The sequence below is a fragment of the Schistocerca piceifrons genome, chromosome 6 (genome assembly GCF_021461385.2).
Source record: "Schistocerca piceifrons isolate TAMUIC-IGC-003096 chromosome 6, iqSchPice1.1, whole genome shotgun sequence".
NCBI classification, from domain to species: Eukaryota; Metazoa; Arthropoda; class Insecta; order Orthoptera; family Acrididae; genus Schistocerca; species Schistocerca piceifrons.
In genome coordinates this window covers 266,880,485-266,894,930 of record NC_060143.1, presented here as the reverse complement: position 1 = coordinate 266,894,930, position 14,446 = coordinate 266,880,485, and the positions used below count along the sequence as shown (strand labels likewise).

Below are 14,446 nucleotides of genomic sequence, written 5' to 3'. Positions count from 1 at the left end.
TTTCTTTTTTGTGTCGGTGCTGACTCCCACAGTAGCCGACACAGCACAAGTAGTAACGCTTTCTTTGCTCCACTATGGAGAGATCTTTTGTAACTAAAAGAAATTTTGAAGATACATTCCGGTTATCCTACATTGTACATCCAGACTAAGGGCCCAATCTGCAAGTTCTCATGCATCTCAGCTGTATTATTTCCTGTATGGCTCCAGAAAAGCATCCAATACCGCACTAAATTCCAGCTGATACAGTTGCAGCCCACGACGCAAAGTGATATTCGCCGTGCAGTATAGCATACTGCATACTGGCAGTCAAATTTTCTTCGTGCGAGTCACATATTTGTTCATCTAGCCGTGTATAGGGAGCAGTCGAGAATGTAGCATATAGCCGAACGACTTTTGGTAATCATGAAAGACGGAATCTCTTTGTACACCTGCATGTATTGCTTCCTTGTGCTCGAATAGAGTATTAGTAGTGTGCTGCTTGACGTAGTGAAGTCGATTAAATATCTAGAAGTAACGTTTTGAAACGACATGAAATGGAATGAGAATGTCAAATAGACTAAGAGGAAGGTTCGACTACGGTTTATTTGGTTAACGTCATGAAACTGTAGCTCATTATAGGGGAGACCGCGCAGAGAAGATTTGTGTGATCCCATCTTGAGGACTGTTCTATTGTACTATGGTGGCCATCAGATCTGCCCGAGTGATGTGTTGCAGTGGTTAGCACACTGGACTCGCATTCGGTAGGACCGAAGATTCAAACTAGCATCTGGGTATCCTGAGTTAGTTTCTCCGTGATTTCCCTAAATTGTTTCAGGGAAATGCCGGAACGATCCCTTTGAAAGGACTTGGCCGATTTCCTTCACCTTCCATCTCTAATTGAGATTGTGCTCCCTCTCTAATGACCTCGTTGTCGACGGGCCGTTAAATACTAATCTCCTCTCCTCCTCCCATCAGATCTAATTAAAGAAAGACATCGAAGCATTTATAATAGTGCTGCTAGTTTGTGACCGTTAGGGACGATCGTCTCGTGAGTACAACAAAAATGCTAGGGAATCTCAAATGGGACTCCCTAGAAGCAAGAAGATCTTTTGTCGAAACACTATTGAGAAACTTTAGAAAACCAGCACTTGCGATAGATTACAGATCGATCTCAAGGCCATCAAAATGTATCTCGCGTAAGGACCGTAAAGACAAGACTGATCAATGTTCGAACGTAAGCGCATAGACTACTTCTTACAGTCGCTCCATTTGTGAGTGGACCAGGAAAAGGAATGATTAACAACAGTAACAGCTACCCTCTGCCTTGCAGCCTTTGGTAAGTTCCAGAGCTGATATGTAGATGTAAATACAAATAAATATAAATATAAATATAATAAAACACTGGAACTTGAATCTCTCAATAGTGTAAATGATGAAGAGAAAGGACCAACCATAATAATGGAAGAAGTAAAGTCTGCCATAGCTGCAATGAAAAATGGGAAAGCAATAGGTACAGATACGATACCGGGAGTAATATTAAAATGCTTGAACCAAGATGGAATAAGATAAATATTGAGGTTATGTAATAAAATATGTGACAGTGGTCAATGGCCTGAGGACTTCCTGACAACAGTAATGATTCCATCACCGAAAAACAAGGAACCAAGAAATGCAGTGAGCACAGGACAATTAGCCTCATTTCACATGTAGCCAAAGTGATCATAAAATAATTGATAAGAGATTTGAGAAAGTAATGGAGGAGAATCTTGGCGAGGAGCAGTTTGGCTTTAGACGGAATACGGACACCAGAGATGCAATAGGGCTCCTACGAATCTCGGGAGAAAGGTTTATTGAAAAAGGAAGAGATCTCTATATATGTTTCATCGATCTAAAAAAGACATATGACAATGTGGCTTGGGATAAGTTGGCGACTGTGATGAGGGAAACGAGAGTGGACTGGAATACCAGAAGACTTGTAAACTCATTATATATGAATCAAAATGCCTCAGTTAAAGTGAGAGGAGGAAGTAAAAACTGTATCGGACTAGGAAAGGGAGTAAGACAGGGATGCTATCACCTATCCTTTTCAACCACTACTTTGAAAATATGATTGACCAATGCTCATAAGATGACAAAGGAGTAGAAATTGGAGGAAGAAGAGTAGGGTGTATGAGGTTTGGTGATGAAATAGTCCTTCTAGCCAGAGGGGAAAAAGAATTGCAGGATTTGGTGAACACCATTGAAGGTAACGGAAAAAAATTATGGAATGAAAATTACCACAAAAAACGAAAGTATTGGCTCTAGGAAGAAACAGAGAAATAAAAATTACGCTGAATGGAGAAATAGGAAGCCGGCCGAAGTGGCCGTGCGGTTAAAGGCGCTGCAGTCTGGAACCGCAGTACCGCTACGGTCGCAGGTTCGAATCCTGCCTCGGGCATGGATGTTTGTGATGTCCTTAGGTTAGTTAGGTTTAACTAGTTGTAAGTTCTAGGGGACTAATGACCTCAGCAGTTGAGTCCCATAGTTCTCAGAGCCATTTGAACCATTTTTGAGAAATAGGAGAACTTTCTGCAGCAGTCTGTTCAGAGAACTGTGGAAAAGACTCATAAAATGTTTTGTATGGAGTGTTCTTCTGTATTTAGCTGAAACATGAACTTTGAGGAAGAAGGACAGAGAAAGGCTGGAGGCTTTTTAGATGTGGAGATGGCGGAGGATGGAAAGAATAAGTTGGATTGACAGAGTAAAAAATGAAGAGGTACTGAGAAGAGTGGGTGAAAAAAGCCAGTAACTAGATGTAATAATAAGAAGAAAAAGAAATTGGATTGGGCTTGTATTAAGAAAGAATGACGGACTGATAAAAACAGTTTTAGAAGGTTATGTAGAAGTGAAAAGGAAGCGAGGAAGGAAGAGATTTCAGATACTAGATAGCGTGATGGGCGGTACAACATACAGCAGCCTTAAGAAGGAAGCAATGGATCGCAGAAAATGGAGAGGCAATGGACCTGCTAATACAGCAGAAAACTGGTGATGATGAAATAAAAATCTGTGCACTCAGAACACACACAGAGACATAACCACCTCTAGATGAAAAGTATTAGAATTTGCATATATGAGCAACCTCCTGCCGTGGAATGGAAAGATGACACTGAACATTAGCGACGAACTGGGACTCAAACCCGACTTTCCCACTTGTATGGTCATCTTAATGATGTCGACTATCTGTACACTCTTCACGGCCAGACCCAAGCTTCACTATGTGGTCGTCAATATGTCATTAACCTGCACTCTTACACTAACTGCAATTCCCTTACAGATGAGACATTTAATCGAATTCATCTTTTCCCGAAGAAGCATTGCATCTTACTTTCTATAAACATAGCTCTGCAATATCGTATTTATCCACCGATACCAGTCTAGCGACTAGGTTAATGTCACATGGACGACGACATGCGGAAGCTGCGTCTGATCGTGAAGCGTGCATGGATAGCCCAAATTGTTAAAGCGACCGCTCGCGACAATTGGAAATTCTGGGTTGCAGTTCCGATCCGGCACTAATATTCGATATCGTTATTGCTCTCTGCTTTTGGAGGTTGACTATTCACAACTGGGAATAAATTTCCTGTGTTATATAACGGCTGTAGTCGCCACAGTGACTGTTCCTTTGGACATGCACACACTTTTCACAAACATAGGCGCTGCAATATCGTAATTACCCGTGTCTACTTATAGCTATACATGGCGCGTTGCCGGCAGATATTACTTCATGGATCGCTCCAAATTCGCGCCTGACTCCTAAGTGAGATATCGCCATCTGGTATAGCTGCTGCGTGCTTTATCTTAACTATTGTTAGTTAGAATATTTTACATCCTCGCACTGACACACACACATCAACAAAAGATTTGCGTTACCACTTTATTTCGAAACACATGGCACCGAATCTCGGCTACGGGGAATGCGCGTATGTTAATCTGCAATGTGTCCAGATCACAGTAAAAAAAAAGTCTAACGAGAATTTCCTCTGTTTCCCACGGGGCTTTCTCGCAGAACTCCTGAGTATTGCAAACACGCGGTCGAACGTCCCATTGCTCGGATAGAGGCTAAACCCAGTCGTGGCATACCATCGATGCGTCATCAATAGAGTCCTGTTCCACATTGCACCACACTTGAATGACGATTCCACATAAGTCGCGCAGGATAAATGGTCATTGTCACCGTCCAATAACAGCTCATTTCAATCCATCTATTTTCGATAGAGTTGACGTCCGGGGAAAAGACATTTATAGTGAGTTCAGCATTCTGAAGCAACGTGTTCACAAGATCTGCATGATGAGCAAGCGAGCTGTCAGCCATCGAGATCAAACTTTCAAAAAAATGTGGCTGATGTGTTTCCATTACTGGTTGCAGAACGACAACTACGAGATGTGTACGATGGCGTCATGTAGCTCCATCCCAGGACATCACTCCACCACCACATTGTCGGCCACCTGTTGCAGATGTTCGATATTAGCGGACTGTCTCCAAACCTGTCAGCGATTATCAGGTTACAAACTGATCCCAGTTTCAGCCGAAAACAACACCCAGTGCCAATTTTGGGCCGTGCGTTGTGCATAATTTCTTTCCCATCTTTAACGGAGTCCTTGATGTGATTTTCGACGTGCTTCTTGCCATAGTCGTTGCCAATGGATTCGCATCGTGCAGTCATCTCATAATAGTTTGGTGTGACACATGACGTCCTGAATCCAGCTGTGAAGCACTCAGCTCGTAGTTCTTTTACCCAAAAAAGTCGTATATGTCGATTGTCCTGTGAGCCTGTCGTACATAGAAGGCCTACGTGACCGTAGTCCTCAACCTGTACAATAACACGAGACACTCGCACAACCCGTTTATCCATTCTCTGGGTAACTACGACCACAGCCATAGATGGAAGCATAACAGGCCAAAGACACTATTGGCTAGGAACTAAACGTCTGTGGTCCATAGTACGCTAACACGACAGTACTGGCGAGCCCCTGCAACACAGCTGCTACTGGTAAACCCAGATGCTCGACCTGCCGAAAAACAGGCAACCGCAAGTAAACCGTACTGTACACAGCACGCAAACCAACCACACACACCCCCTACACTGATATGAAACTTCCTGGCAGATTAAAACCGTGTGCCGGACCGAGACTCGAACTCGGGACCTCTGCCTTTCGCGGGCAAGTGCTCTACCAACTGAGCTCCCCAAGCACGACTCACGACCCGTCCTCACAGCTTTACTTCTGCCCGTACCTCGTCTCCTACACAGTTTTAATCTGCCAGGAAGTTTCATATCAGCGCACACTCCGCTGTAGAGTGAAAATTTCATTCTACCCCCTATGCTGTCTGTGAGCCGATCTATGACCGATCGCCCACTAATGCACAACGACCTGGAACTAGTGCAACGACAGCAACGACAGCAACGACAGCAACGACAGCAACGACAGCAACGACAGCGACGACAGCGACGACAGCGACGACAGCGACGACAGCGACGACAGCGACGACAGCGACGACAGCGACGACAGCGACGACAGCGACGACAGCGACGGCAGCAACGGCAGCAACGGCAGCAACGACAGCGACGGCAGCAACGACGGCAGCAACGACGGCAGCAACGACGGCAGCAACGACGGCAGCAACGACGGCAGCAACGACGGCAGCAACGACGGCAGCAACGACGGCAGCAACGACGGCAGCAACGACGGCAGCAACGACGGCAGCAACGACGGCAGCAACGACGGCAGCAACGACGGCAGCAACGACGGCAGCAACGACGGCAGCAACGACGGCAGCAACGACGGCAGCAACGACGGCAGCAACGACGGCAGCAACGACGGCAGCAACGACGGCAGCAACGACGGCAGCAACGACGGCAGCAACGACGGCAGCAACGACGGCAGCAACGACGGCAGCAACGACGGCAGCAACGACGGCAGCAACGACGGCAGCAACGACGGCAGCAACGACGGCAGCAACGACGGCAGCAACGACGGCAGCAACGACGGCAGCAACGACGGCAGCAACGACGGCAGCAACGACGGCAGCAACGACGGCAGCAACGACGGCAGCAACGACGGCAGCAACGACGGCAGCAACGACGGCAGCAACGACGGCAGCAACGACGGCAGCAACGACGGCAGCAACGACGGCAGCAACGACGGCAGCAACGACGGCAGCAACGACGGCAGCAACGACGGCAGCAACGACGGCAGCAACGACGGCAGCAACGACGGCAGCAACGACGGCAGCAACGACGGCAGCAACGACGGCAGCAACGACGGCAGCAACGACGGCAGCAACGACGGCAGCAACGACGGCAGCAACGACGGCAGCAACGACGGCAGCAACGACGGCAGCAACGACGGCAGCAACGACGGCAGCAACGACGGCAGCAACGACGGCAGCAACGACGGCAGCAACGACGGCAGCAACGACGGCAGCAACGACGGCAGCAACGACGGCAGCAACGACGGCAGCAACGACGGCAGCAACGACGGCAGCAACGACGGCAGCAACGACGGCAGCAACGACGGCAGCAACGACGGCAGCAACGACGGCAGCAACGACGGCAGCAACGACGGCAGCAACGACGGCAGCAACGACGGCAGCAACGACGGCAGCAACGACGGCAGCAACGACGGCAGCAACGACGGCAGCAACGACGGCAGCAACGACGGCAGCAACGACGGCAGCAACGACGGCAGCAACGACGGCAGCAACGACGGCAGCAACGACGGCAGCAACGACGGCAGCAACGACGGCAGCAACGACGGCAGCAACGACGGCAGCAACGACGGCAGCAACGACGGCAGCAACGACGGCAGCAACGACGGCAGCAACGACGGCAGCAACGACGGCAGCAACGACGGCAGCAACGACGGCAGCAACGACGGCAGCAACGACGGCAGCAACGACGGCAGCAACGACGGCAGCAACGACGGCAGCAACGACGGCAGCAACGACGGCAGCAACGACGGCAGCAACGACGGCAGCAACGACGGCAGCAACGACGGCAGCAACGACGGCAGCAACGACGGCAGCAACGACGGCAGCAACGACGGCAGCAACGACGGCAGCAACGACGGCAGCAACGACGGCAGCAACGACGGCAGCAACGACGGCAGCAACGACGGCAGCAACGACGGCAGCAACGACGGCAGCAACGACGGCAGCAACGACGGCAGCAACGACGGCAGCAACGACGGCAGCAACGACGGCAGCAACGACGGCAGCAACGACGGCAGCAACGACGGCAGCAACGACGGCAGCAACGACGGCAGCAACGACGGCAGCAACGACGGCAGCAACGACGGCAGCAACGACGGCGGCAACGACGGCAGCAACGACGGCGGCAACGACGGCAGCAACGACGGCAACGACGGCAGCAACGACGGCAACGACAGCAACGACAGCAACGACAGCAACGACAGCAACGACAGCAACGACAGCAACGACAGCAACGACAGCAACGACAGCAACGACAGCAACGACAGCAACGACAGCAACGACAGCAACGACAGCAACGACAGCAACGACAGCAACGACAGCAACGACAGCAACGACAGCAACGACAGCAACGACAGCAACGACAGCAACGACAGCAACGACAGCAACGACAGCAACGACAGCAACGACAGCAACGACAGCAACGACAGCAACGACAGCAACGACAGCAACGACAGCAACGACAGCAACGACAGCAACGACAGCAACGACAAAGGTAACGATGCACGATACCTCGCACTAACATAACCACACCTTGCATGCACTGTCGCAGATAGCAAGCTGCTACTGCCCTTACTACCCGTCCTACTGTCGCAGAGGTTTTTTTCCCTTGGCGCTTGCCTTGGCACTTTTTTTCCTCTGCCCTTACAACCGCTACCCTTCGATCGCTTTCGTCCGCTTTCTGTCTCCTGATGGACCATGTTAATGAATAATCTTACCCAGAGCATGGATAACATCACAGTCCGCATCCTGTGACTCTTGATTCAAAAACTAACATTTTATACGGAGGTGACAGTAGAACTTTTAGTTTGGTCACCACGTTGGCGTGGGCGTGGAGGGGCTCCATTCCTTTCTGTAGTCCTCAACGTTGTAATTTGGGACCTATTCCGTGCTCGCACCACGTCACTTTCACTCCGGTGCACATGCCGATAAACTGATCTGGTACATAAGCCTTGTACACATAACGTGATGATGAGGATGCGATCTGACATTTTCCTTCGGGGTATGATGGATATTCACTTTACTAGTGCGTAGACGCCTCTCATGTGTTCCTACTGGTGCCTTACTTTCAAAAATGGTTCAAATGGCTCTGAGCACTATTGGACTTAACGGTTGTGGTCATCAGTCCCCTAGAACTGAGAACTACTTAACCTAAGGACATCACACACATCCATGCCCGAGGCAGGATTCGAACCTGCGACCGTAGCGATCACGCGGTTCCGGACTGTAGCGCCTAGAACCGCACGGCCCCTCCGGCCGGCCCTTACTTTCAACTGAAGTGCTGCAATCCATTAGACCAGGGGTCTTGAAACTACGGCCCACGGGCCGAAACCGGCCCGCGAGGGCCAGCAAACCGGCCCGCGTTAGCTGGCCGGACATCCCCAGTATCCGGCCCGCCAAATACACTCCTGGAAATGGAAAAAAGAACACATTGACACCGATGTGTCAGACCCATCATACTTGCTCCGGGAACTGCGAGAGGGCTGTACAAGCAATGATCACACGCACGCCACAGCGGACACACCAGGAACCGCGGTGTTGGCCGTCGAATGGCGCTAGCTGCGCAGCATTTGTGCACCGCCGCCGTCAATGTCAGCCAGTTTGCCGTGGCATACGGAGCTTCATCGCAGTCTTTAACACTGGTAGCATGCCACGACAGCGTGGACGTGAACCGTATGTGCAGTTGACGGACTTTGAGCGAGGGCGTATAGTGGGCATGCGGGAGGCCGGGTGGACGTACCCCCGAATTGCTCAACACGTGGGGCGTGAGGTCTCCACAGTACATCGATGTTGTCGCCAGTGGTCGGCGGAAGGTGCACGTGCCCGTCGACCTGGGACCGGACCGCAGCGACGCACGGATGCACGCCAAGACCGTAGGATCCTACGCAGTGCCGTAGGGGACCGCACCGCCACTTCCCAGCAAATTACGGACACTGTTGCTCCTGGGGTATCGGCGAGGACCATTCGCAACCGTCTCCATGAAGCTGGGCTACGGTCCCGCACACCGTTAGGCCGTCTTCCGCTCACGCCCCAACATCGTGCAGCCCGCCTCCAGTGGAGTCGCGACAGGCGTGAATGGAGGGACGAATGGAGACGTGTCGTCTTCAGCGATGAGAGTCGCTTCTGCCTTGGCGCCAATGATGGTCGTATGCGTGTTTGGCGCCGTGCAGGTGAGCGCCACAATCAGGACTGCATACGACCGAGGCACACAGGGCCAACACCCGGCATCATGGTGTGGGGAGCGATTTCCTACACTGGCCGTACACCACTGGTGATCGTCGAGGGGACACTGAATAGTGCACGGTACATCCAAACCGTCACCGAACCCATCGTTCTACCATTCCTAGACCGGCAAGGGAACTTGCTGTTCCAACAGGACAATGCACGTCCGCATGTATACCGTGCCACCCAACGTGCTCTAGAAGGTGTAAGTCAACTACCCTGGCCAGCAAGATCTCCGGATCTGTCCCCCATTGAGCATGTTTGGGACTGGATGAAGCGTCGTCTCACGCGGTCTGCACGCCCAGCACGAACGCTGGTCCAACTGAGCCGCCAGGTGGAAATGGCATGGCAAGCCGTTCCACAGGACTACATCCAGCATCTCTACGATCGTCTCCATGGGAGAATAGCAGCCTGCATTGCTGCGAAAGGTGGATATACACTGTACTAGTGCCGACATTGTGCATGCTCTGTTGCCTGTGTCTATGTGCCTGTGGTCCTGTGGTTCTGTCAGTGTGATCATGTGATGTATCTGACCCCAGGACTGTGTCAATAAAGTTTCCCCTTCCTGGGACAATGAATTCACGGTGTTCTTATTTCAATTTCCAGGAGTGTATTTGAGATGGCACCTATACTGCCAACAATTGAGTTTCCAGGCCTATTGCGATCAATACACCGCGACATTGGCTCTGCTACTCGCTACAAGACAACATATCTAATCTTACTGTGGGGCAGTTTGAAATAACTATGCTTTGACATACTCTACCTCTGTTACGTCTTGCAGTAATAGTTTTGCTAACAATGATTTTGAGATTTCTTTAACTTTGCAAGACGCTTTCGTGAAGAATGTGCAGTGACATACTTTTTTGTCGGTGAAATTCGCCAGAATAAAATACGCCAGAATTTCGGTCAGGTACGTCAACCAATCAGAATTATGTAATTAAATAAAAATCGTAGTTCGTTTCAGTGCTAGCTGTTCCCACAACTTTAGTTTTTTGCGATTTCATCTTTCCTTTAGCCTTACATTACGGTGATCATGGAGTGCTAGGGTGCTTTAATCCCACTAGGTAGATCTTGGCCTTTATGACTTCCCGGAGGAGTCAATGTGGCCCGCGGACTAAAAAGTTTGGAGACCCCTGCATTAGACTGCTGCGTTCTACCCGTGGAAAGAGCACGTAGTAACTGTGCGTATGTCTATAAAGTACGGCCGAAGCGAAAGACCCGTCGGTACAGGTAGGGTCACAGTAGCAATACACCTGCAGGACGTATGGGAATGATGCAACACTTTGGTCGATATGTGTAGTTTGCCGTGTCTTTTCATGCTGGCGGGTTGTAAATTAGACCGTCCTCGGTCTGAAACGTAAAAATAACTTTCCCGCATCGTTTTTGTTGTTCCGGAATGCAACATATAGAGAAAGGAAAACAAAAACTACACTCCGCAAAGCACAGTAGGTGCAGTAGCGAAGCCGAGCCGGACCAGCCCCCCATTCTCTCGGGACCTTCCCAACCGGTCGGCCAAAACTGCGCGCGCGGGCGGACTGCGGTTAAGCCGTGAGAGAGCGGTCAGAATTACGTTACAAATTAAAATGAGCGCCACCGCTGCAGCGCCGCGCCGGCTGGAATTGTAAACAGCGGGCCAGCGCTGGCGGGGCCACCTTCTGCCTCTGACGCTCACGTAATCGAAATTGCATTAGGTTCTCGCACATCCCGGCCGCCTCGCCGCTGACGCGCGCGCGTCGGTGCGTGGGTGTGAGGTAAACTAGGGGGCGGCTGCAAGCCGCAGCGCCTGCTGTTAATTGGAACAGCACTGGAACGGGGCAAAGAATTGCGATTTACTGCGCGTGAAATGCGCACCTTTATGAACCTGGGTGGCAACGTCAACATAATCCGCTCTTACTGTCAGTTTTCCTTTTAATTTCACAGCAGAAGAACAAAACACGGCCTTCAAGTAGAGTCTCTCTCTCTCTCTCTCTCTCTCTCTCTCTCTCTCTCTCTCTCTCTCTCTCTCTGTGTGTCTCTCTCTCTCTGAGACAAGAAAAATTGCTACATCTACACTACTGGCCATTAAAATTACTATACCAAGAAGAAATGCAGACGATAAACGGGTATTAGTTGGACAAATATATTTTACTATAACTGACATGTGATTACATTTTCACGCAATTTGGCTGCATAGATCCAGAGAAATCAGTACCCAGAACAACCACCTCTGACCGTAATAACGGCCTTGATACGCCTGGACATTGAGTAAAACAGAGCTTGGATGGCGTGTACAGGTACAGCTGCCCATGCAGCTTCAACACGATACCACAGTTGATCAAGAGCAGTGGCTGGTGTATTGCGACCAGCCAGTTGTTCGGCCACGACTGACCAGACGTTTCCAATTGGTGAGAGATCTGGAGAATGTGCTGGCCAGGGCAGCAGTCAAACATTTTCTGTATCAAGAAAGGCCCGTACAGGACCTGCAACATGCGGTTGTGCATAATCCTGCTGAAATGTAGGGTTTCGCGGGGATCGAATGAAGCGTAGAGCCACGGGTCGTAACACATCTGAAATGTAACGTCCACTGTTCAAAATGCCATCAATGGGAACAAAAGGTGACCGAGACGTGTAACCAATCGCACCCAATACCATCACGGCGGGTGATACGTCAGTATGGCGATGACGAATACACGTTTCCAATGTGCGTTCACCGCGATGTCGCCAAACACGGATGCGACCATCATGATGCTGTAAACAGAACCTGGATTCATCCGAAAAAATGACGATTTGCCATTCGTGCACCCAGGTTCGTTGTTGAGTACACCATCGCCACCGCTCCTGTCTGTGATGCAGCGTCAAGGGTAAACGCAGCCATGGTCTCCGAACTGATAGTCCATGCTGGTGCAAACGTCGTCGAACTGTTCGTGCAGATGGTTGTTGTCTTGCAGATGTCCCCATCTGTTGACTCGGGTTCGAGACGTGGCTGCACGATCCGTTACAGCCATGCGGATAAGATGCCTGTCATCTCGACTGCTAGTGATACGAGGCCTTTGGGATCCAGCACGGCGTTCCGTATTACCCTCCTGAGCCCACCGATTCCATATTCTGCTAACAGTCATTGAATCTCGACCAACGCGAGCAGTAATGTCGCGATACGATAAACCGCAATCGAGATAGGCTACAATCCGACCTGTATGAAAGTCGGAAACTTTATGGTACGCATTTCTCCTCCTTACACGAGGCGTCACAACAACGTTTCACCAGGCAACGCCGGTCAACTGCTGTTTGTGTATGAGAAATCGGTTGGAAACTTTCCTCATGTCAGCACATTGTAGATGTCGCCACCGGCGCCAACCTTGTGTGAATCCTCTGAGAAGCTAATCATTTGCATATCACAGCATCTTCTTCCTGCCGGTTAAATTTCGCGTCGGTAGCACGTCATCTTCGTGGTGTAGCAATTGTAATAGCCAGTAGTGTAGAAGGAGTTGTGCGACATAAACGTAATTCGGTAGATGTGTTTCCACATCTGAACAGTTATGTCCATTCAAATTTCAGGCTAGTCTAGTAATAGTGGCCCAACTTATGAGGATGCCAATCAGATTTGCTGTAAATACACGCTGTAAGGGTCGTGAGCTGTAGTTGAGGTTGGACGTGGTAAGTTAATGTTAGTCAAGGTTACCTTCAGCCTGACAAAGACGCCATAATCAACAACTCACTGAGTTTCAATGAGGTCGTGTATTAGGCCTACGACAAGCCGGATATTTATCCTGTGAAGAAAAGCTTTGGCAGGAATGTAGCCAAGTGCCAGACTGCGGCAGCGGTGGTCACGAGAATGAACACCGCAGGTATACAGGGCTCCAGATGGGCACTACGGAGAGGGATGACCATCGTGTTCGGCGTGTGGCTCTGGAGCGTCGTACTGGATCTGTAGCAAGAGTATGAGCAGCGGTTCGAACTGTTGTTATTGTGGGCTTCAGTCCTGTGGCTGGTTTGATGCAGCTCTCCATGCTACTCTATCCTGTGCAAGCTTCTTCATATCCCAGTACTTACTGCAACCCACATACTCCTGAATCTGCTTGGTGTATTGATCTCTTGGTCTCCCTCTACGATTTTTACCCTCCACTCTGCCCTCCAATGCTAAATTGGTGATCCCTTGATGCCTCAGAACATGTCCTACCAACCGATCCCTTCTTCTGGTCAAGTTGTGCCACAAACTTCTGTTCTCTCCAATTCTGTTCAATACCTCATTAGTTATCTACCCATCTAATCTTCAGTATTCTTCTGTAGCACCACATTTCGAAAGCTTCTATTCTCTTCTTGTCCAAACTATTTATCGTCCATGTTTCACTTCCATACATGGCTACACTCCGTACAAATACTTTCAGAAACGACTTCCTGACACTTAAATCTATACTCGATGTTAGCAAATTTCTCTTTTTCAGAAACGCTTTCCTTGCCATTGCCAGCCTACATTTTATATCCTCTCTACTTCGACCATCATCAGTTATTTTGCTCTCCAAATAGCAAAACTCCTTTACTACTTTAAGTGTCTTATTTTATAATCTAATACCCTCAGCATCTTCCGACGTAATTCGACTACATTCCATTATCCTCGTTTTGCTTTTGTTGATGTTCATCTTATACCCTCCTTTCAAGACACCATCCATTCCGTTCAACTGCTCTTCCAAGTCCTTTGCTTTCTCCCACGGAATTACAATGTCCTCGGCGAACCTCAAGGTTTTTATTTCTTCTCGGTGGATTTTAATAACTACTCCGAATTTTTCTTTTGTTTCCTTTACTGCTTGCTCAATATACAGATTGAATAACATCGGGGAGAGGCTACAACCCTGTCTCACTCCCTTACCAACCACTGCTTCCATTTCATGTCCCTCGACTCTCATAACTGCCATTTGGTTTCTGTACAAATTGTAAATAGCTTTTCGTTCCCTTTATCTTACCCCTGCCACCTTCAGAATCTGAAGCAGACTATTCCAGTCAACATTGTCAAAAGCTTTCTCT

The 14,446-nt window shown here is 49.7% G+C and overlaps 1 protein-coding gene across 1 annotated transcript in view; it reads left to right on the top strand.

Annotated features, from left to right (window-relative positions):
- Window positions 1–14,446, top strand: part of LOC124803268 (cell wall protein IFF6-like) — a 156,172-nt gene that overhangs the window by 81,123 nt on the left and 60,603 nt on the right. Inside the window, exon 2 of the mRNA XM_047264451.1 lies at window positions 5,638–7,337. Within this exon, the coding sequence (XP_047120407.1) occupies window positions 5,638–7,337 (1,700 nt within the window). The remainder of the gene's footprint in view (window positions 1–5,637; window positions 7,338–14,446) is intronic.